Source organism: Xyrauchen texanus, chromosome 22 (assembly GCF_025860055.1).
Source record: "Xyrauchen texanus isolate HMW12.3.18 chromosome 22, RBS_HiC_50CHRs, whole genome shotgun sequence".
In the NCBI taxonomy this organism is placed as follows: domain Eukaryota; kingdom Metazoa; phylum Chordata; class Actinopteri; order Cypriniformes; family Catostomidae; genus Xyrauchen; species Xyrauchen texanus.
Window position 1 is genome coordinate 20,304,653 of NC_068297.1, and position 24,362 is coordinate 20,329,014.

The following is a 24,362-nucleotide window of genomic DNA, read 5'->3' on the forward strand; positions in this document are numbered from 1 at the left end:
TCCCGCTCCAGAGTACAGGCCTCTGTGTAACGCTCATTCTTTTGATTATAAACGCGAGTCTGACCATCATGTCTGGTGTGACAAAACCGAGACTTGTCAGTGAAGAGCACATGCCAGTCCTGTCAGGTCCATCGACAGTGGGTTTATGCCCATAGGAGACGTAGTTGCCGGTGAAGTCTGGTAAGTACCTGCCTTACAACAGACCTACAAGCCCTCAGTCCAGCCTCTCTCAGCCTATTGCAAACAGTCTGAGCACTGATGGAGGGATTGTGCATTCCTGATGTAACTTGCAGTTGTTGTTGCCATCCTGTACCTGTGCCGCAGGTGAGATATTCGGATGTACCTATCCTCTGCAGGTGTTGTTACACATGGTCTGCCACAGTGAGGATGATCAGCTGTCCTTACTGTCTCCCTGTTGTCTTAGGCGTCTCAAAGTACGCACATTGGAATTTATTGCCCTGGCCACATCTGCAGTCCTCATGCCTCCATGCAGCATGCCTAAAGCACGTTCATTCAGATGGGTCAGTAGAAAGGTCTCTAAGTTTTTATTAATGTGAGTTTAATTTCCTACCGTCTCAAAGCTGTTAGTGTCTTAACGACCGTTCCACAGGTGTATGTTCATTAATTGTACAATAAAGATCTGTAAAGTAATTTGGATTTTTACAGAATTATCTTTAAAATGCAGTGTGCTGAAAAGGGAAATTTCTTTTTTACTGAGTTTACAAGTGCACAACATACAAAAAACTTTGAATTTACTTACCCTTCCCTTGTAGGTAACAGAATGAAAGGGAGGTTAAAGGTTGCAGCTATATTCATGATTTCATGCAATTTAACATCGCACGCCTCTCAACAGCCCAATCCAGGTACAGCCGTGCCATCAGGATGGAATTTAAATAGATTCAGGGTCAAAACTGCTGAAATAATTCAGACATTCAAGAAGATTCAGTCCAGATTAAAGTCATGCCCATTTGCTTGTTGTTCATTTCACAAAAATGGTTGAGGCAAAAACTGTTAATTTGAAATAGTTTTTATTACATTCCCTTATTCCGTATAAAAGGGTGTAGAAAAACATAATCTTTTTACAATTAATTATACATAAACAGGTGGCTTAAACTTCCACATACGTTAAAGGCTTGTTAAAGCAAATGTGGAAAACACCTTAAAGCAAAGCAAAGTTTAACATCAATTATATGAATGTAATGACCCAAGAACAGTATGGGTGTAATCACTTTTTACAGTAATCTTAATTTTACCAGTTTCTTGCTAAAGTACAAAAACACACTGATCATTCAGCTGATCAATAATGATCTTGTCACAAAGTCACAACCAAGCTCTTTGTATTCCATCTTTGAGCTAACTATATATCTAGAATCTACAGTAGTTACAATTTACATATGGTTACAATGACACTAGCATACACAATTACATTCATCACTATTAAAGTATACACCGATCACTAGGAAACCACCTGCCTAATATTGTGTAGTTCCAGCAGATCCGCAGTTACAGAAATACTCAAACCAGCCTATGGCACCAACAATCATGTCACAAAAACAAAAAAACTCCAGTGAGCGGAAGTCTTGTTCGAACTGACAAAGTCTATGGTAACTCAGATAACCACACTGTACAATTGTGGTGAGAAGAATATAATCTCATAATGCTATTCAGAGATGCGGGTTGGCACTGTTTAGGTGGAACAAGGGGGACCTACATAATATTAGGCAGGTGGTTTTAATGTTGTGGCTTAATGAAACTGAACTCGTTGCATCAGTTCATTAAGAACTTCTTTTGCACCCCAGTCATATAAAGTATTTTGTAACAAGCCTCCTTTCATTTTATGAAATCAAGAAAAATCACTTACTGTCAATATATATATTTTATCTAAATATATAATTCTTATTTTAAAAGGGTAATTGATTTAAAAGACAGAGAAAACACTTGGTAGTTTGGGACTAATAAAGGACTTATGCCTCTACTCAATACTGATTTTTAAAAAAAAAAATGTATTATTATTTTTTGTAAATGTTTTTGTCCATACATTTTTTTTACATAAACCATTATAATCCTTTACAACCTATTAATGGACAGTGTCAGACAGAAATTTTGCACTGACAGTAAAAATGACAAAACATAGTGTTATCATATAATGATGGTAAATGAACATATAATTTTAGTCAACGTCATGAAGTTTTATGCAGAGCATAAAATATGTAACACCCAGTGTGAGAAGACTAGAAACATTATATCTAAAATGTAAAAAATGAATTTTGCATCATGAAAAAACTGAATACACTTTCTATTTCCCTACATTACAAAATGTACATTAAAGATGTCTAATTCGGGATTTTGATGCAATTATTTTCCAGTTTAAACAATTGTGCCATCAAGAAGTTTGAATCAAGATTTAGATAAAAATAAACTGTTGTGCTGCAAACTTATTAAAAATATATAGATAAATAGTCTTTCACATTCATGCTGTGTCAGACTGAGTGAATTGAATTTTAATTTTGTCCGTGCCCTCAGTGATAGTGCTACATGTACAAGTAGATTACGTGTTAAGTTGCAATTTAAAGAGCAATTTTTATTGGTTGCATATTACAACACAACTGAAAAAGGTTATTTCTATTGAAGTGTAATATAAAAAATTTAAAGCACCCCAAACAATGATCTACAACTGCAACAATCTACAAATACTTAGTCAAATTAAACAAAACAAGGAGATACAATTTAGAAGTAACTCTTTCATTTTATGGGCTGATATATGAATTTGTAGATATTGTCAGTCATAAATCTGTGCTCTTCTCTAACACGAAGTTAAGCCAAACTAATAAGTTTTTGTTTAATTTTAACTTTAATTTTCAGTTTTCAAATGTCATCATTTACCAAAGTATGCAGTGCTGGAGAGCTTTTTCTAAAGTCTCAATTTACAGGGGAGGAAACACTTTTTCAGTGAGGATTAAAGGCGTAAATTAAGCAAAAACAACAAGTTTTCAAACCAAACATATTAGTGTGGATGTAGGCATATTTCCTTGTGTGAGAGCTACATTTAAGTTCAAAAGCAACATACAATGTGAAAGATGGCTTAACCAATAAAAATGGCCCTTTTCAACATAGTTTTTTACAATATTCTAATTTAAGGCCACACTGTGCTAGCAGCTGGATGATAACTATACATATACAGTATGAAGGAACCTCTATAAATGGGCACTGGCTGTTAAACTGATTAATCCTCCTGGTGACTGTATAATATGTCTGCAGTGGGGTTCTTCCTGTGTGATGGAGGCACTAGGTGAACTGGTAGCTCAGTTGGGATCTCAAATCCTTCCAGCTTGACCTTAATAAGGTGCTGAGCCAGAGCAAATTCTTCATCATCCAGCATCCCATCCTTATCACAGTCTGCAAGCTTCCAGATCTTTCCTAGTACAGTGTTGGGCAAGCGGGAACTCATCATCTCCTTCTTGGCATTGATGCCAGTCACCTTCCCATTGATAGGCATCAAGGTGTAGAAGATCTCGTCATAGCGATGTTTGTCACGACTTACGATCCAGTCTTCAGTGTCAGCCCCTGCACTGATACCCTCACCATAACCATGGCCGAAAGGTCCATCAGAAGAGTCCTCAAAGGCACCACCCATTACCAGCTGAGATGGTAGTTTGCTTTCTTCCTCTCGGATCATGTTCATCAGACTTGAGATCTTGGTTGACAACATCTTGTCCACAGATTCAATCAACTTCACCTTCAACGAAGGGAACTTGCTGAAGTCGTAATGTTGGAGTTGCTCCTGCATTTATACATACAGTGACAGAGTGAGACACCTTACAAACTAAGTTTGTAATACTAGATTTAAAACTCTGTATTAAAATTGCATTAACAGCTAAAGCACATTGGGTAACATACACCTATCAACCACAACATATTTGTTCATTATTTATTACTTTTAATTAATTTAGTTTAGTATTTGTTTATTTTTTATAACCAACACTTTGAAAATAAAATGTAGTAACGAAAAAGGATGCATTAAAGCCCTGATGTGGTTATTTCGGTGATATGATATCTAGCTGGTGCTAATCAATGCTGGCTGTTGGGTCTAGAGTCTATTTAAAGCATAGCCTTTATCTTTATCAAGTGTTGCAGTTAAGCAGTCCAGTCTGAAAGGCCAGTGTAAGTACTGTACATGGACAACTGATTTATATTTGTGTTATCTCATAAACTTAAGTGTATAACTCATACACTTCTTATGCATGAGACATCTATTGTGATTTGTATATGACTATGGCTATGTTCACACACTGCAGCTAAATGTGGCCCAAATCTGAATTTTTTCACTCATATGTAGCACAGATCTGTTAATTGTTTGACAGTGTGAGCAGCCACAACTGCACTGAATCAAATATTTTCAAATCCAATCTGGGCCACTTTCATACGTGGGCATAAATTGGATACTTATCTGCATTTTTCCAACGTGCCTTTATTGTGAACAGCCAGGTTGGATTTAATGTTGTTTTTACATGAATATAACTCAACTTTTAGCATTTGTACATTTGATTTACTGCTTATATATGCCTGTTATAGTTTAAAAGTTATTTGTATTAACTTATAGATGTACAGTTAATATTTTGCAATATGCTTTATTTTCTAGATAACAAATTCAGTTCTGTTTTAAGAAAATAAAATACAGTTATAGTCTTCATCAGCTGGCTTCAGCGATTCCCTTGGATTAGACATAGTAAAATATGCCTTAAAAAGAAGTAGATTTGTGTAACAGTATTCTTATCCAATGTCACTTTTAGTTTCTATTTTTCTTACACTGTAAATCTCAAAATGAGAATGCGAGTCAATGCAAATTTGAAGTAATTAGATAGCAACTCTTCTTTCCTAAAATATTTGTAATCCTATCCTTTGATTTTATGGTTGCTTTGCAATAATATCTATATTACTGAGAATTAAATTCCACCATATGACTACAAATTACTTTATTTATATATACATCAATTTGGTCTTCCTCTGTCACTTGCTGATACAATATATTATAAGATAGGCTTCAAATGTTCAGCTAAAAATAAAAATCACGAATAATTACAATTGTAATAATAATTTAATTAATTATTCATACTATAATGAGGAAAGGCATCTGGCGAAAAACTTGTGCCAAGTCAAATATGCGTATCACGGATGGTCTGCTGTGTTGACCCCTAACGGGAGCAGCCAAAAGAAGATGATTAATTTTATAACGATGAACATGCCAGGGTTTGTTATGCACATGATTAGGAAGTATTATTCATATGCAGGGCAGTTTAGGATTGTCGGCTGTTCAGACCAGTATCTGATGTGGGCTACATTTAAAAAGGCATGTGAACCACCTACTGTATACAGAACAACATTTTTTTATATGCTGCAGTGATCGCAGCCTATGACTAGTATTTATGTATAAGATCTACATATATGTCCATTCTTAATTAGCACTGCAGTCACTGATTTTGCAGAAACCTGTACTGTGTGTGTCATGCTGAGTAAACATCCTTACGCGAGGCCTACAGAAAGAAAAAGTCCAGACCCTGCTTTGCAGACAATAACAGGGTTAGGATGAATAATTGCCCTCTGGGAAAACAAGATCACGTCATTATATTTGTTTATATCTTCATTCTTAAAAAGAAGGAATAAAAATTACGTAAGATTGCTCTTACAATTCAACATAAATAATCAAAATAATCTTCTTATAAATAATCTGCCTATAAAAATACATAAACCAAAATGTTTATGAAAAATAAAATAAAATAAAATAAAAGATACATCCTGGTTAGTTTTGCAAACATACAGTATACAGCCTATTTGGCCATGTTCAAAAGCCAGTCCAGGTCTTACCTGCATTTTGATGACATTAGGGAAATCTCCAGGTGAGATGTGGTGCTCTCTCTGCAGCATCAAATAGATCTCAGGCAGGTGGGCAATCAACTCCTCCTTCTTCTTCTCTTTCCCAAACAGGGATGGCATCTCCTTCTTCAAGTAGCTGATGATGAAAGCATGCACCTACAAAACACAAAGTAGATTAAGATATTAATTTGGAGTATGAAGAAGCAATATGTATGGAACAAGGTTGGAGATAGATATATATATATATATACACAGTATCTCACAAAAGTGAGTACACCCCTCACATTTTTGTAAATATTTGATTATATCTTTTCATATGACAACACTGAAGAAATTACACTTTGCTACAATGTAAAGTAGTGAGTGTACAGCTTGTATAACAGTGTAAATTTGCTGTCCCCTCAAAATAACTCAACACACAGCCATTAATGTCTAAACCGCTGGCAACAAAAGAGAGTACACCCCCTAAGTGAATATGTCCAGATATATATAGTATATGTGTATATATACAGTATTTACATGTATACTGTATATATACACAGTATACAGTATATAAGACAAATGAGGTTGTCCAAGGAGATAAAACTGAGAAATCTATTATGTCTAGTTAAAAAAAGTTTGTAGAAATGTAATCTTTATTTTATTAAAATACATTTATTGCAATATCTAAAAATAAATTAGATTTAATGACTTCAAAAACGATAAGTGGGGTAACCATCAAGTAAGAGGAATTCAAATACTTTCCTAGCACCTTTAATACAATTGTACATAATATAATTTTGTGTCAAAAATATCAAGATGTTTTCTTATGGTTACTCAATTTCACCTGCACAAAATGTATTTTTTCATAAAACATTTCATGATCATTTTTTTTAAGATGAGATCAAAATGGTATCCTATGTTGGATAAATCACCTGACTTTGATTTGGTGGACAAACAGTACAACAAAATTATTTAACTGGTACTTTTTTTTTAAAGAAATACTAATAAAAGATTATTCCAAACTACCAATGCAATTTTTTCAGCTTTTAATAAAATAGTTTTACCGTATAATGATAGTTAAAGTCCCAGAAAATATATCAAAATGACTTAGTTTGAACTCAGAAAAAGTAAACATGTTCAAGTAATTGTTTTGTGTGTATTGGTTCTGAACAAAAACAAAATAGCGTCACATCATTGACCCATTTACAGTATATTTGTTTGAGCATCCCAACCAGCCTGACATAGCAACATTATCTCAACCAATGGCGTGACTTTGGGTGGGACTATCTGTCTATTTTAGACCAATGGCAGACAGTGTTTTGGAAGTGTTTTGGAAACCTGTTTGAAAACAATCTTATTTTATGCGATTCTGTTTGGTGTCACTAGAAGCTCAAACATTTGTGGAACACATCTAGATAATCCATCCTAATAAAATGAAATAAAATTGTACCATTATCAAAATATTGGATTGATATCAGGGATCAATGGTGGGGGAAGTCTTGCTGTTTAATTCAGGCAATTTCTCTCACATCTGCAAAACATCCACCTACTGCTCATCTTGGCTAATTACTTAATCAAACACCATGTGTTTACACAGTGGAAACACCCTTGCCAAAGGAACATCGAAGAGCGTCTATATTTACACAAACATTTTCCTCAATTAGAGGAAGTACACTGCAAGAGATCCAAAATAAGGCTGGCCTTTTCCCCTATAAGCCATGTTTATTCCTCTGACCGGGCAGAGGAGGGACAGGAATGGCGTAAACATGACGAGTGGCAAGACTGAGTGGGGTGGAAAGGTTAGGAAAAATAAGGGCCGTGCTCTCCTAGAGCACATTGCCCACATTCCTTTGTACCATGGAAAGGGACTTAGCTGGGCCTTTCCAGGAGATGGATATGGAGTTTAATTGCCTGTCTGCAAGATACAGGATTCCTGTTTGCTGAACGTGTTTGGAAAATATTGCGGAAGAGATAAGACGAACTTCTGTCATGGTTCCATGAGTGGATTGTTTAGAGCAACTCGATTTAAGTGCAAGACGCAACCAGGCAGTTTTTACTGGGGCTCATGTAGCCCAATGTTTCAGTTTGTATAGTCTGCTAAAAACAATAGTGGTTGAACTAAGGTCAAACACAAGACAAAACAGACAATGAGCAGCCATGATGGAAAGTTGAATCAACATGAATCCAGGAGGGCCTGGGTAGCTCAGTGAGTATTGTCGCTGACTACCACCCCTGGAGTCCAGGTCTCCTAAGCAACCAAATTGGACTGGTTGCTAGGGAGGGTACAGTCACATGGGGTAACCTCCTTGTGGTCGCGATTAGTGGTTCTCGCTCACAATGGGACGCATGATAATTTGTGTGTGGATCGCAGAACATGAGCTTCCCGTGCTGAGAATCTCCACGGTGTCATGCACAGCGAGCCAAGTGATAAGATGCGCAGATTGAATATCTCAGAAGCGGCGGCAACTGAGACTTGTCCTCTGCCATGCAGATTGAGGTGAGTAACCATGCCACCACAAGGATCTAATAAGTAATGGGAATTGGGCATTCCAAATTGGGAGAAAAGGGGATATAAAAAAATATATAATATATATAATAAAAATCTACATGAATCTGTAAATTCAGCTTTTACTGTTAGGGTTAGTTCACACAAAATTGAAAATTGACTCACCATTTATTCACCCTCATCATGCTTTCTAATGTGTGTATGAATTTCTTTCTCCTGCAGTGCACAAACGAAGATCTTTAGAAGAATATCTCAGCTCTGTAGGTCCATACAATGCAAGTGAATGGTGGCCAGGCATTTGAAGCTCCAATAAGCATATCAAGTCAGCATAAACATAATCCATCATACTCCAGTGGTTAAATCAATTTCTTCTGAAGCAATCCAGTTGGTTTAGGGTGATAACAGTCCTTGGCGATCATGATTTCAAGCTCGATTACACTTCATATAGCACCTTCTAGCACTCTGTGCATATGTCAAGCACTAGGAATCTAATCAAGCTTAAAATCATGATCGTTACTAGAGACTGCAATGGCAAGATGTAGTGAAAAGGAGTTATATTTTAGTCTGTTCTCACCCAAAACCAACTGGATAGCTTCAGAAGTAATTGATTTAAACACTGGAGGCTTATGGACTACCCTAATGCTGACTTTATCTTCTTTTTGGAGCTTGAAAGGCCTGGCCACCATTCACTTGTATTGTATGGACCTACAGAGCTGAGAAATTCTTACTTTGTGTTCCGCAAAAGACAGAAAGTCATACAAATCTGTGAGTGAATGATGAGAGAATTTTTGGGTGAACTGTCCCTTTAATTAAGGACTACAAAAAACACAGTATATATTACTATACTATATAAATAAAGTACATTTAATATGCCAATAATAAAAAAACACATATAAATGCATTTCCAAGCATGAAGATCAGGATTGTAGACCACTAATCTAGGGCAACATGACATCTAAATACATTGTTTCTAGAATGCCTACCTTAGCAAGACGAGCTCTTTTGATGAGGTCATTAAGTTTACGCAGGGCAGCATTTCGAGGAAGACTTTGGATGTCTCTAAAGAGATCCTGTGTTTCAGCTTCAAACAGGCGGCGGTTCTCTGCGTTTTGGAGAGGCTTGGCCCAAAAGGAGCCGAGATAGACCCTCACCACCTCTGGTGTATTGATCACCTTCCCCAGTGACCACATCAGTGCACCATAAACCCGCATCAGCTGCTGAGTGTCCACTTGGTCAGCCTTGTTCAGCACCACACGGATTTTATCATCCTGTCCACGGAAAGCTTTGATCGCTTCAGAAAACTCATCAGATATGTCCAGCTTGTGAGCATCAAAGAGGAGGATTATACGGTCCACTCGCTCTCCAAACCAGCGCAGAACTTCAGTGAAATCATAGCCTGTGTGGAAAATTTGAGATTACACTGTCAAATAATTAGAATTGAATTAGAGAGTATTTAAAATGTCCCATTAAGGGAAATTAGTTTTGACTTTGGGTTGTGAAAACCATGGACATCACACTAGAAATTAACATGTTGTTTCCGGAAGTTCATGTACCCTGAAATCAACCCTATTTGGCTGAATTATTGATAAGCAGCACCATATCTGATCAGATATTTTTGCAACATTTCACATGTGATCACCTTTCCCTCTAGTGATACTGATAGCATGTCCTGATAGCAAATAAAGAGACAGGTTCAGGTCCCATGACAACCAGAAAGTAATCATGATCACATAAACAATCATGAGCATGATTCAGAGGTTGCATTTCTTTATTTTTATGCCACTGATGGTTAGGTTTTGGGTTTGGATTAGGGTGTTAATAGAATATGCATTCAAATTGACTGTATTACATCATTTACAACTAAAAACACAAAAGCTTTTGGTGCAACACTGTGGGCATTTCCTTAATTTTACTTTTACATTTTACTTAAGCTCACACATACACATGTGTCCAACAAAGCTTCCAGATTCATCCACTAGGGGCAGTGAATCACAAACCAATTTTTTTTGCAGAATTTTCGACATACTGTTGCTGAATTCACAGTAAGATTGATCTTGACACAATCAATCACACACATATACAAATAAAACAATAGTTTATAGTGACAATTTCAATATAAATTAAAATGACACATGGAAAATAATTGTGAAAACAGCACAAAATGTTGATTATAAACCAAATAGTTCAGACTCTAAATTTTGTTTGGTTAAGCCATGTTTAAAGCCATTCTAAATACACACCAGTGACCACATTTTTTATATAGATAACTCTGCTTCACATTGTGCCTAATAACCTAATAAAAAATGTATTTGAATGCTCGGTTTAGCATGTGCACGTGTTGCACCCTTTGATCCCACAGTAATTACCACAACACTAAAAACAGGTATATGGCGAGAAATTATTTCATGACTGGAAAATATGTTGTTCAGCTGTACAATTGTCACATTCTTCCCTCATGCATTAATAATGACCAGTTACACATTCTCCAGTTACACATTTCAGTGGAAGAAACAGGTATAAAAGAGAGATGGAAATAACAGATCAGTTTTCAAGCTGTGTATTAGTGCGTAGGTCCCTGACCTAGCATGGTCATGAGAACCTCATAAAGAAAGGGACTGCACATCAGTCCTCATTCACTGGTCCAGACGTATTCCTCATTATAAACCTTATTACTGGAGTATTGGCTGAGTTTCAGCACATGCACTGATGAATTCAGATTTTAATGCTATGAGATGCTTTTCCAAACACCCAACAGCCATGAGGAAATTACGTTACTTCAAAAACAATGCCATGGATTACACATTGCTATAACAATTTTACAAAAAGCTCTGCCAAGATTTAACAGAGGAGGAGCTCAGTGCTTAAAGTGTGGGAACCATCGATGCTGTTCCATGTAAGGCAACTTATTATATTAGAAGGAAATACTTATCCTCACTCTAAATTAACCTTAATTTTAAGTCTCAATCCTAACTATACAAATATGTTGCCCTTATTTATGAAATCTGCAGATTGCAACATGTTTCAGAATTTATATCCAGTAAATTTAACAGAAATGTCCAAGTATAAATTCTGTTCATTTCAAATTCTGAAAATTTCAGTTAGAAATTCTTAGTCATTTTAAAAATCAATGCACAAGCTTATGCACTAGCATAATATGTATCATTAGATGAGTCAGAGCTGCGTTAGAGGAATAAAACCTCAGCTGTGCAGTGCTAAAGCAGAAACAGATGTGTGGAACGCCCATGTGTCTCATCCCTAAATAAAAGTATTCTGGTATTAAATATTTCTCTTGATCACTCAGTAGCCTGCTACATATAGGATGTATGAGAGAGCTGATTCAAACCCTGATGTGTATTTGGCCAACTACACCCATGCATGCTAAATGAGGCAAAGACAAGTGAGAAATGCTGACATAGCATGACAGTGTCATCAGGGTTTCCAGTGTGTCAGTTGTTGCCATGTACTAGGAGACAGGAACGGAAATGATAGAAGAAGTTTACAAAGAAACATGCCTGCATCTGGTGACTGAAATGAAAACTAATGGCTGCAGCATTTACACTGGAACACTCCCTGAGTCCTGAGAGAGAACTGGCCTGTCTGCAGTAATGCATCATATCAAATTGTTTTTTAAATGGGAACTAGCCATAGAGACTCCAGGATGAAGAATACTGCGGAGCTGGACAGAAGAATTCATGATGCGCTGGTCATGTGACATTTCTTACCATCCACTAAGCCATCCAATTCACATAATAAAGGATTAGTTCACTCAAAACTAACATTTTTCAAGACTGCGTATTCCAAAATACACTCTGCACTCAGCCATGTAGCGTATGAACTAAAAGTGTAGTATCATCCCAAATGGAACACTTAAAACTTTTTTTACTACACTAAAAGTATTCACCGTTTAACAGTTGACAGAAGTGATGTTTCCACACATGTGATGCATTGCTGCAAGCTTAGCACATTATCCAACCTCAGTTCAAAACTTGTATCTCAGACAATGTACATATTTGCACATATTTACATTTGTAATGTGCTGTCTTCACTGAAGTTTCGCTACATTTTCCATTATTTACACTTGATTTGTCAAGTGACTCCGCCCCTTCTGCTACATACGGCAAGCCACGAGCACTGCATACGGCATGTCCAACGTTCCACACGGTTTTGACGGTTGAAGAAGTTCATAATCCAAGTGCTCACTGTCCACTTCTTTTTGTTGCATTTTCAGTTAACATACTGCTCGCACTATTATACTTGCAAAGCACCTTAAGACTTTTAACCGTTGAACACAAAAGGAACAATTTTGAAGAATGCTGATGCTGGTGCTTTCCTAGAAAATGAAAGTGAGATTGTTAGTCTCATATATTCTGTTCCGTTGACGCGATGCAACAACTTGAGGCTGTCTACACTGGACGCTTCAACACGAATATTATAAAGCATTTATTCTGTTGTTGGTAGTAGTAGCGCCAGCGCATGCAGCACAAAATTGAACGGGACACCCGTTTACTGTTGGTATGATGCAACACATCCCAGTGGGTGCTTCCAGTGTAGACAGCATCATTGATTATAATTGAGTTCTATTCAGGGCTACAGACTGTGACTAAAATGGTAGCAAATGCGACAACAAAATAAATCAGATATCATCTTGTAAGTTACTGAATACATCTTTAGAGTGCACACCGCCAATGTGTCTCAAGTCACTTTTCACCAATTCTGTTGTTATGAGCTCGCTGCACTGCACGAAACAATAAACCCAGAGCGAGAGAGTTGTGACCATATTACTTTTTCATGAATCACCCAAAAAGAACTGAGGGTGTGAGCTCAGGTTAGCAGTTTGAATCAGCCACTTTCTCAGCGAATCATCAAAATCAAATCAAATCCTTTTATTGTCACTCAACCATATACACAAGTGCAACAGTGGGTGAAAGTCTTGGGGGCAGTTCCGAGCAACATAGCAGTCATGACAGTGACATACAGTATACCAATTTACAATAAACATTAGATTTACACAACAAAATTTTCATATCTAATGTACACATAATTACACACAACACAAAATACAAATAATAATATACAATGTACAGTATACAATACACACAATATAGAATACAAAGTAAACAATATAAATAGTATATATAAAAATACAGTAGGTTGTATTGTGCTGTGTTGACATTCAGGCTGTCGGTTGATAGTCAGTTGCCAGTGTGTTGTTAAGAGAGAATAGAATTATGACAGTCCAGTGTAAGATTAATAAACAGCAGTGCTGATGTATCTTGATTGTGAGAGATCAAGAGTTCAAAAGTATGTTTGCTTGGCAGAAGAAGCTGTCATGGACTCGGCTGGTGCGGGTCCTGATGCTGCGATACCGCCTGCCTGATAGTAGCATGGCTCGGGTGGCTGGAGTGTCTGATGATCCTCCAAGCTTTTTTCACACACCGCCTGGTATAGATGTCCTGGAGGGAGAGAAGCTCACCTCCAATGATGTGTCTGGCAGTTTGCACCACCCTTTGTGGGACTTTGCGGTTGAGGGTAGTACTGTTGCCATACCAGGAGGTGATGCAGCCAGTCAGGATGCTCTCTACAATGCTGGTGTAGAACCGTATGAGGATTTGGTGATTCATTCCAAACTTCCTCAGCCATCTCAGGAAGAGGCGCTGTGAGCCTTTTTCACAATGGCCTCAGTGTGGATGGACCATGTGAATTCCTCAGTGATATGTACACCGAAAAACTAGAAGATGCTGACTCTCTCCACCTGTGCCCCATTGATTGTGATGGGGCTGTGTTCTCTGTCTTTTTGACCTTAATGACCTGTCTCTTGTTGAGGTGGACTTTTGAAGTCCACCTCAAGTTCCTTCATCTTGCTGATGTTGAGGGAGAGGTTGTGCTCCTGACAACAGCCTGCCAGAGTGTGCACCTCCTCTCTGTAGGCTGTTTCATAATTTTCAGACCAGACATACCACTGTCATATCATCAGCAAACTTAATGATTGGAGCTATGTGTTGCCACACAGTCATGTGTGTATAGGGAATACAGGAGTGGGCTGAGAACACAGCCCTGAGGGGCTCCAGTGTTAAGGGGATGTTGCTGTCCATTCTAACCACCTGATGTCTGCTTGACAGGAAGTCCAGGATCCAGCAGCACAGCAAGCTGTTTAAGCCCAGAGCCCAGAGTTTCTCATCAAGCTTGGAGGGCACTATGGTGTTGAATGCTGAGCTGTAGTCTACAAACAGCATTCTCACATATGTGTTTCTTTTTTCCAGGTGAGAGAAAGCAATGAGTAGTGTAGATGCAATTGCATCATCAGTGAAGCGATTGTTGCAGTAGACAAACTGCAGTGAATCCAGTGAGGTGGGCAGCACAGAGCAGATGTAATCTCTGATTAGTCTCTCAAAGCATTTGCTGATGATGGGGGTCAGAGTCATCCATCAGTGTGTTCACAATTGTGAGTAAAGACATTTCAAAATAGGACTCCCATGTGTATTTCTGGCTTCTTTAATTAAAAGTCCCACACCACTATATATATTATACATACACACACACACACACACACACACACACACTGGCGGCCAAACATTTGGAATAATGTACAGATTTGGATGTTTCAGAAGAAATGGTACTTTAATTTAAAAAAAAAAGTGGCATTCAGCTGATCACAAAGTATAGTCAGTACATTATTGATGTAAAAAAACAGCACCATGACTATTTGAAAAAAGAATTTTTTTATCAAATCTAGACAGGCCCCATTTCCACCAGCCATCAATCCAGCATCTTATCCTTGAGTAATCATGCTACATTGCTAATTTGGTTCTAGAAAATCACTTGCCATTATATCAAACACATTTGAAAGCTATTTGGTTTGTTAAATGAAGCTTAACATTGTCTTTGTGTTTGTTTATGAGTCGCCACAGTATGTAATAGACTGGCATGTCTTAAGGGCAATATTAGGTCAAAAATAGCAAAAAAGAAACCGCTTTCTCTAAATTAGCTATAAAATGCTTGAAATTGCCAAAAAACTGAAGATCTTATACAAAGGTGTACATTACAGTCTTCAAAGACATAGGAAAAGAGTGTTATGGATCTTAACCCCATTGAGCTATTGTGGGATCAGCTAGACTGTAAGGTGCGTGAGAAGTGTCCGACAAGACAGCCACATCTATAGCAAGTGCTATTGGAAGTGTGGGGTGAAATGTCAACTGAGTATTAGGACAAACTGACAGCTAGAATGCCAAGGATCTGCAATGCTGTCATTGCTGCTTGTGGTTTAAGAAGTTCTGAAAATGTTTTTCAAATTGTAATTAATTTCATATTATTAATGTCCTGACTATATATTGTGATCAGTTGAATGCCACTTTGGTGAAAAAAAGTAACAGTTTCTTTCCATAAGAGCAAAATCTGCACATTATTCCAAACTTTTGACACCCAGTCTATTTATCTATCTATCTATCTATCTATCTATCTATCTATCTATGAGATCCAGCTTTTGATGCTTTATTTTGACACAGGACAATTAAGGGACTTGTACACAACTATTAAACAAGGTGCAAACATTCATTGTTGCTCAAGAAGGCAACACACTAATATATGCATACTGTGTTATGTAAATATCTGCTTATGTAGATTCTAAAGGGCAGTACTAAATAAAAAAAAGTTTTATCTCTTATATTTGTATAATGTTAAAACAATATTATGTAAGGGGTCTGAACACTGATGAGACAAAAGGGGAATGCAAACTTACGTACCTTCTCAACTATGTATGTTTATTACACCACTGATTAATGGGTTATCAGCTGTCTTCCTTCTGCTTTCTATCTTGTTTCTGAACAACAATCTAAATCAAGAAATTTGGCGACTAAAACCAGCCATTTGGCTCCTTAATGTTTCAGTTATGGAGCCAATGTCTCCAAAGTAATTTTTTTTAGTCTGGAGCCCTGGTTCTATTGCTTATGACGCAACGTTCGCGTCCTGTGTAAACATTGTGTGAGATATATTTTATACAAAAGTGTTTGGAATGACATGAGAGTGAGCAAATAATGACAGAATGTTTATTTTTGGTTGAACAACGCCTTCAACAATCTGTATATCAATCGAGTTTTAAATATATAAGTAGCTCTAATAAATATCTTTGGAGTGGCACTTGAGAAGACTTTCAGAGTAGAATAATATTCGAAGTTGTCCACTTTGTCATTTAATGTCCCATTGTCTGACTTCTGTAGCATGTGTCTGGATATGAGTCAGTGTGTACCTACTAGTCTTTGTTTACCATACAATTCAGTATGGATTAGCTCCTGAGCACACAGAGACACTACAACGGCACATACAATTACTACAGATAAAATATAATTCTATAGAGTAAAAGCTCACTGTAGACACTGACCTCTGCTTATGCGTTGCTTCTCGCCAGACAAGATCCCCGGGGTGTCAATGATGCTAATGCTATGCAGGACTTGGTTAGGCATTTGCGAGCAGATGAACCTGGTGAAACAGATGGAAGGAGTTCATCAACTTATGGTATACCCTGGTAGTGCCACTACATTTTCTTGTTGACTCAAATTATCTGAGTCGTGAGAAAGCAAATTTAGTTTACTCTTTTGTTTTATTTATTTTTTTTATCTTGAAACATGACGTGTTTAAATGGGCAAATCTAGTAATGCAGTAAATAAAATGTATAAAATGAAAGTCCCAATTCAGACAATAAAAAAATTTACAATTGTGAACAATATGATGCATGGTGTGCACTCCAATGTCATTTTATCAACTCAGGGTGGATGTTACATCCATCCCAATATAGGTGATTACTTTAGCCCCTTATCCATAATTCTACACCTGAACATCTACATATTCATGTGATTATCTAATCAGTTAATAGTGTGGTAGCAGTGTAATGTATAAAAATCATAAAAATACATGTCAGGAGCATCAGTTAATGTTTACATCAATCATAATAATGGGGAAAAATGTGATCTCAGTGATTTAGACCATAGCATGATTGTTGGTGTCAGTCAGGCTAGTTTGAGTATTTCTGTAACTGCTGATCTTCTGGGATTTTCAAGCACAAAAGTCTCTCGAGTGTATAGAGAATGGTGCGAAAAACAAAAAACTTCCAGTGAGCAGCAGTTCTGTGGACAAAAATGGCTTGTTAATGACAGAGGTCAGAGGAAAATGGCCAGACTAATCCAAGTTTACAGGAAGGTGACAGTAACCCAAATAAACACACTTTACAACAGTGCTATGCAGAAAAGCATTTCTGAACATACAACATGTCAGACATTGAGGAAGATGGGTTACAGCAGCAGGAGACCCCTCCGGGCACCAGTACTGACAGCTAAGAACAGGAAACTGAGGCTGTAGTGGGCACAGGCTCACTAAAACTGGACAGGAGACGATTGGCAAAACATCGCCTGGTCTGCCAAATCTGGATTTCTCATACACAAATGGTAGGCCCACTGCAGCCTCTCAGTTTTCTGTTCTTGCTGACAGAAGTGGAACCCAACGTGGTCTTCTGCTGTTGTAGCCCATGTTGTGCATTCTGAGATGCTAATCTGCTCACTACAACTGTACAGAGGGGTTATCTGTAGCCTTTATATCAGCTCAAACCAGTCTGGTCATTCTCCATTGACCTCTCTCATCAAGGCATTTTCGTCCACAGAACTGCCACTCATTGGTTGTTTTTTGTTTTTCGCACCATTTTCTTTACACTCTAGAGACTGTTGAAAATCCCAGAGATTAGCAGTTACAGAAATATTCTAACCAGCCCATCTAGCACAAACAATCATACCACAGTCAAAATAACTGAGATCACATTTTTCCCTATTCTGATGGTTAAGGTGAACATTAACTGGAGCTCTTGACCCATCTCTGCATGATTTTATGCACTTCACTGCTGCCACACGATTGGCTGATTAGATAATCGCATAAATGTGTAGGTGTACCTAATAAAGTGGATGGTGAGTGTATATGGCAATTATGTATAAATTATTATGTTTTTAACTTATGACAACATAAATTCAAAATGACAATGAAAGTGGTAATGCACCTAGTTAATCTTAAATATTAACCATTGTGTTTTATTGTAATGTTAGATGTGTAACTCTCCCAAAAAACATCATTTTGGAAAATAAACAATTGGTAATGATTAGATTCTTGTTGTAAAGTAAAAAATAATAATGTAATATTGCATGCATTAATGTGGTATGTACAACTTGCCATATTAAGATTGGATAGTTTACACTTTTCCTGAGCAACCACTGGTATTGGAACATGGTATTAAGTGAGTTTGAAGATATATATATATATATATATATATATATATATATATACAAAAACTAAGAGGAAATTGCAACATCTGTGAGCAAACATTAACTGTGAGCTGCAAAGCAGAGAGACTAATTGAAAATAGAAGAGAACCCAGTTTAATTTTCAAGAAAACTGTATAAGCCTATTTATTCAGAAAGTTAGTATGATTAAAAGAGAGAGATAATGAGAAAAATAAACTGTTGTGCCTAAACAAGCCATCACATGACGCACAACAGTGTCCACAGGAAACAAAGTGCATTGTTTTAAGTTCCTCTGCAGGAGAGATGTTCTGTTAAGCGTGCCTTTGACCTTTATAGTGGTCACTGTCAAAGAATTACTTACCCATTTCCCCTCTACATAAATATCCAGCAAACGGGGGAAAAAAACCCTTTGTCCAAACGTCTATGTGCTAAAATTAAACAATAAAATTTGTGGAAGCCAGTTACCTAAAATGAGAATCTACCAAGGTCCTTTACACAGTTTGTATAACATTTTGTGAAACATATTTGTCTTGTAGAAAATCAGATTGCGTTGGATGACTTTTCATGAAAAGTTAACCTTATAGAGAATTTTAATCCTTAGTTGTACTGTAAACCTTGAATTGTCCACTTCTGCCTTTCCAGACTAGTTTTTCTTTTCCTAAGCCACCACCAGAGCTCAGAAGTATGTTAAATGCTTAGTGAACTAACCCTTTAATGGAAAATCCTTGTTTTGATAATGGCCCGGGCAAGAGGGAAACCTGTTACAGTATCTACTGAGAGAGCTTGTGCTTACATCCCAGCTCTCCCAGCCTGTATGACATAGTGTCTTACGACCATTTTCCTGAATCAAATTTCACAGCACATCTGATAAAAAGTGAAATATGGTAAATAAACTTTACCAGCAATATCATCCTGCAGCTCTCATGTGGTTACCCACTGAGGCTAGGCAGGGTTGAGATTGGCTAGTACCTGGATGGGAGACCGAAAAGTTCAGTTGCTGCTGTTAGAGGTCAGCAGTGGGTGCTCACCCTGTGGTCTGTGTGAGACCTAATGCGTATAGTGAGACGCTATAATGTAAATGGCACTGTCTTTCGAATGAGAAGTTAAACTGAGGTCCTGGCTCTCTGTGGTCATAAAAAAATCCCAGGGTACTTCTCATAAAGAGTATGGTTTTAACCCCTGTGTCCTGTCCAAATGTGCCCATTGGCTTCAATCATCATGGCTTCCCAATAATCCCATATAAATTAATTGGCTACATCACAGTACTCTGCTCTCCACCAATAGCTAGTGTGCGGTGGGCATTCTGGCACACCATGGTTGCCGTTGAATCATCCATGTGGATGCTGCACCATAGTGGTTGTTGAGGAGATTCCCCAAATACTATGTAAAGTGCTTTGATTGCCTGAAAAATGGCTAAATACTGTAAATGTAAGGAATGATTATTTTTATAAACTGACCAAAACTACCAGTTTATTCACACCCATTCTCTACCACTAGACATACTCAAATTGTACAGAGATTAATTTCCTATGACCAAGCAAACAGCCTTTTGATTAATCGACTGTTTTAAACACTTGATTGAAATATAATTTCACTCTTAATATATCTTCAGTCATGACCTTAAAATAGAATGAGTCCCCACTGAATCATTACCTGTTTAAGAAGGCATTTCCAAAGGTATTGAGTTTCCGGAAAGGTTTCTTTTGGTCAACAACCAAGGCATTTCCAGGAACGACCCCCTCGTTCTCATTATACATCACTGCAATGAATCCATCTGTCGTTGGTTCGGGGCCAATTCGCATCCCTGGGAAATCCTGCTCCAGAAGATACCTGCAAGAGAAAGAGGATAAGCATTAACTTTAAACCAGAATCTTGTGACAGCACATGCAAACACCAAAATGGCATGGTTGAAAGAGAATCAAACTAATGAAATAAATACTTGGGACAACATGAAGGTAAGTAAATGATGACCAATTTATTGTTTGGGGTGAATTATCAGTTTAAAACCAAGCATTAATCAATAGCCTTCCCGTTGAGACAATGCAATCACAAAAAGAGATGGTCAGAAATTAACTCTGATTGAGCATCAAAGCTAAGCACCAGATGCATTCCTAGAATGTGAAAACAGACCTATTCAGTCTTGTTCTTCCTGTAAGGCAAAGGCATACTAAAGCTCCTTTCCACATCCTGTCAGAGGATGAGAAAGTGTCAAAGGTCTTCAAGCAAAGAAACACACATGGGGTGTCATTAACTTTTTACATAAATATAAGGGAACTATAAATCAGGGTGTTCATACTTGAATAAGGTACAAATGTCTCCTTAGTGCATATGTCAAATGGGAGAGAAACTTTGGGGGAATACATTTCACTGGAGAAAGAAAGCAATGCAAACGGAATTTGTATTCACTCTTATACAAGTAGAACTTTGAAACAGTGGTCTTTCATTGTTCAGGATTATTTAGACTTAACAGGCAGGTGTAATGTGTAAAAACAGCCTTAAACATCCATCTTTCGAATAATGCCCAAATGCATCACATTATGAAGTTCAAAGTTACCTAATCATAAATTAATCCTAGTTTGAGGGGCAGTATATCCTGAGCTAATTTTTTTTTTTTAAAACCTTTTTTCCCTCCCCAATTTTGCATGCCCAATTCCCACTACTTACTAGGTCTTCATGGTGGCACGGTTACTCGCCTCAATCTAGGTGGCAGAGAACATGTCTCAGTTGCCTCCGCTTCTGAGGTAGTCAATCTACGAATCTTATCACGTTGCTCGCTGTACATGACACAGTGGAGACTCACAGCATGTGGAGACTCAAGCTACTCTCTGCGATCCATGCACAACTTACCACGCACCCCATTGAGAGCGAGAACCACTAATTGTGACCATGAGGAGGTTACCCCATGTGACTCTACCCTCCCTGGCAACCAGGCCAATTTGGTTGCTAAGGAGACCTGGCTCCTTAGGATTCACTCAGCACACCATGGTTCGAACTCGTGACTCCAAGGGTGGTAATCAGTGTTAATACTCTCTGAGCTACCCAGGACACCACATCCTGAGCTATTGGATTTTCTCATTCTTTCTGAGACTCCCAGTACTGGTTATGCCCTGATGAGATTCAACAGAGACATCAATAAGGGAGGTACTGATTAACAGTGAAAAGTCAGTGAGAAGGACAATTCTGCCATTTATGAGTTGTTTGCATACTCCCCAGCCAGTCTTCACAGACTGTGTGAGCTGGCACAAGCCGTTTTTGCAGTAACCACAAAGAGCTAACTGTACTCAATTTTCCACTTGCATGTGCTGTTATTCAGTGACTAAAAATAAAAGTGTATACATACATGTTAATATCGAAAAGCCTTTCTCTACTTGCTAGACATTGCATTACATTTATTTTAATAAATTTATTAAAAATACTGGCTTAGACGTTTCTGAATATGTAGGAAAGTATTTTGTGTTTTCCTTGAAGAAACACAAAATCCTCTCAATTCAAACTTCATTACCTTATGAAAGTGGTCTTCCCTGTGGAATACTGTCCGACCAGGAGGACCATAGGTTTGCTCTGGAAGTCCGCTTCCTCCAGTGCAGGTGAGTGGAAGTCGTGGAAGAAGTACGTCTCCTCTAACGGCAGCAGCTTCTTGGAATAAAGACTCTGAAGTCCTTCAGTCACGGTCTGAAACATATCGCCCTCCTTGTTCCTTCCACCCTGTTCCTTATTTACCCAAGTGAACATGTTGCCGTTCCTCTTGAAGCTCTCTTTTATACGTTGTGTAACCTTAGTTCCTCTTTTCTATATTCGAGGAATTTAAAACTGTGTCCAATGTGTTTTTCTTCTATTTGTAAATAAAGACGTGACACCAGCCTGTCGTATGCCCTTTGCGCGTGCTGTCCAGCTGTGACTTCATCTGTATACTTTTATGAGACGCTCATTCTCATTAATATTAATGAAGTAAAGTGACGCACGGGTTTCACAGTGGAGCGTTCCCTAGTGAGTGAGGGTTGTTAGGGTGGAGTTGAATGCAATGACGCGTTCAGCCCTGAAATCTACAGGCACTGCCTTGACTGTCTGACAGCTGTAAATCACTGCAAAGTTTCTAGTGTTTGTAAGAAAGTAGCTGACATTACGCAAACCAGAATCTGAAATTAAATGCTCTCTCACTTGTCGTCTCGCTGTAGCCCTACATTTCTATATTGAAAACAGTTTGAATACACAACGCTGGCTATTTTAAAGAACGTATGGCTTTTTGACCAAGGGGGTGGTCAAATGGTACAGATGAACCCGGGCCCAAGGTTGACCCTTAATGGGATCAAGTACAACAATTTACTTACTGACTTTTATCACCGAAAATTTACAAGATAAATACATGAATTGTTATTATTAAAACACATTTCACCTTGTCATATGATTCTGATCCCCATCCCCCCCGCTGTTATTGTGTAAATGGTGCGATCGAAACACCTGGCCAATCAGATGTGCGGAACACACACACACACACACACACACACACGACGTGCATTGTGCAGCTAATGTACAGTAGGGACTTACTAGAGAGTCAAAATGCCTCACCATCTATCTAATTAAAAAAATAAACATCGCAATTTTCCTGCCATGTAGGGATGTCACTGTTTCAAGTTTTCACATTATACCTCGGTTTTAAAATGGATGGTTATTATACCGTTGAAATCTTCTCATTGACAGTATTTCATGAAGACAGATTATTTCAGAACTTTTCTAAAATCCCAATCAGTTTAATAAAGACAGAATCTGCGACATTTACACATCATCATATAAACTTGGCTAGATAAAATAAATCTTCAAATTGCGCCTTCCTCATGTTGCATTTGACTGTCACTCAATTTTAAAGGTGACATACAGGTGTCGTGAGCGCTGCGCATCACGAGCACAAGTCCGAGCGCAACATAGCCTACACAGACATGTCCGGGCGAGCCTAAACCTTTATTCCCGCTGTCTGTGATTACTTGTAAAAGACCCACGAACCACCATCAATGTTGATGGCTACCCAGTCTGAAAAGTTTGTTGAAACAATTAACGGCTCAGGTGGGAAACACTTCAAACTTTAAGCAAAATCTCCGCGAGCACCATCCGGAATTTGCGGAGATTATAATGTGGAAATACAGAACAAATGATAATAATTTATAGCCCGTTTCATAAAAACACATGATTCAATGTAGTTTTACCTGACTTGTTAAGCTACAGTTATGATTATGTCTAAAGTTCTGTTCACTTCCTGTCACATTCACAAATGCAGCAAACGGATTTAAAACCTCGTTCAACATTACGATGTGCCAACTGTTTGTGTGCAGCGCAACAGCAGGCCAATGTGTTTGATAATAATAATAGCCTAATATTTATTTGTAAAACATTGTACTAAATAGGGTTCACAAAATGCTTTTTGGTGTTCAGGAAATTGACATTGACCATATGCAAGAATTTGACAGTGAAACTGTGGCAGAAATTGTCAGTATTGGACAAAATGCCAATAAATAAACTGCACATGACTAATATATTTTAAGTAGGCCTAGGTATTGTAGAATTGCACTAGATCACAAATGCAACAAATTACTGAATGCATGTGAATGCATATCTGAAGTGTTGCAATAATCATTACAAATGATTACAATTCAATTTAATAAATAATAAAATACATTTAACTGCTTTTAATATTATCAATGCACCTAAATACAATGAAACAAACCGTAATACCGCGT

The 24,362-nt window shown here is 37.7% G+C and overlaps 1 protein-coding gene across 1 annotated transcript; it reads right to left on the reverse strand.

Annotated features, from left to right (window-relative positions):
* Positions 1-1,042: 1,042 nt before the first annotated feature.
* LOC127662586 (EH domain-containing protein 4-like) lies at positions 1,043-22,557 on the reverse strand. Its single transcript, XM_052153841.1, has 6 exons — positions 22,136-22,557; positions 20,287-20,463; positions 16,734-16,831; positions 9,343-9,755; positions 5,863-6,027; positions 1,043-3,781 (listed from the first exon to the last, which is right to left on the reverse strand). The coding sequence occupies exons 1-6, from the start codon at positions 22,363-22,365 to the stop codon at positions 3,224-3,226; spliced, it is 1,641 nt and encodes a 546-aa protein (XP_052009801.1). The 5' UTR covers positions 22,366-22,557; the 3' UTR covers positions 1,043-3,223.
* Positions 22,558-24,362: the final 1,805 nt, after the last annotated feature.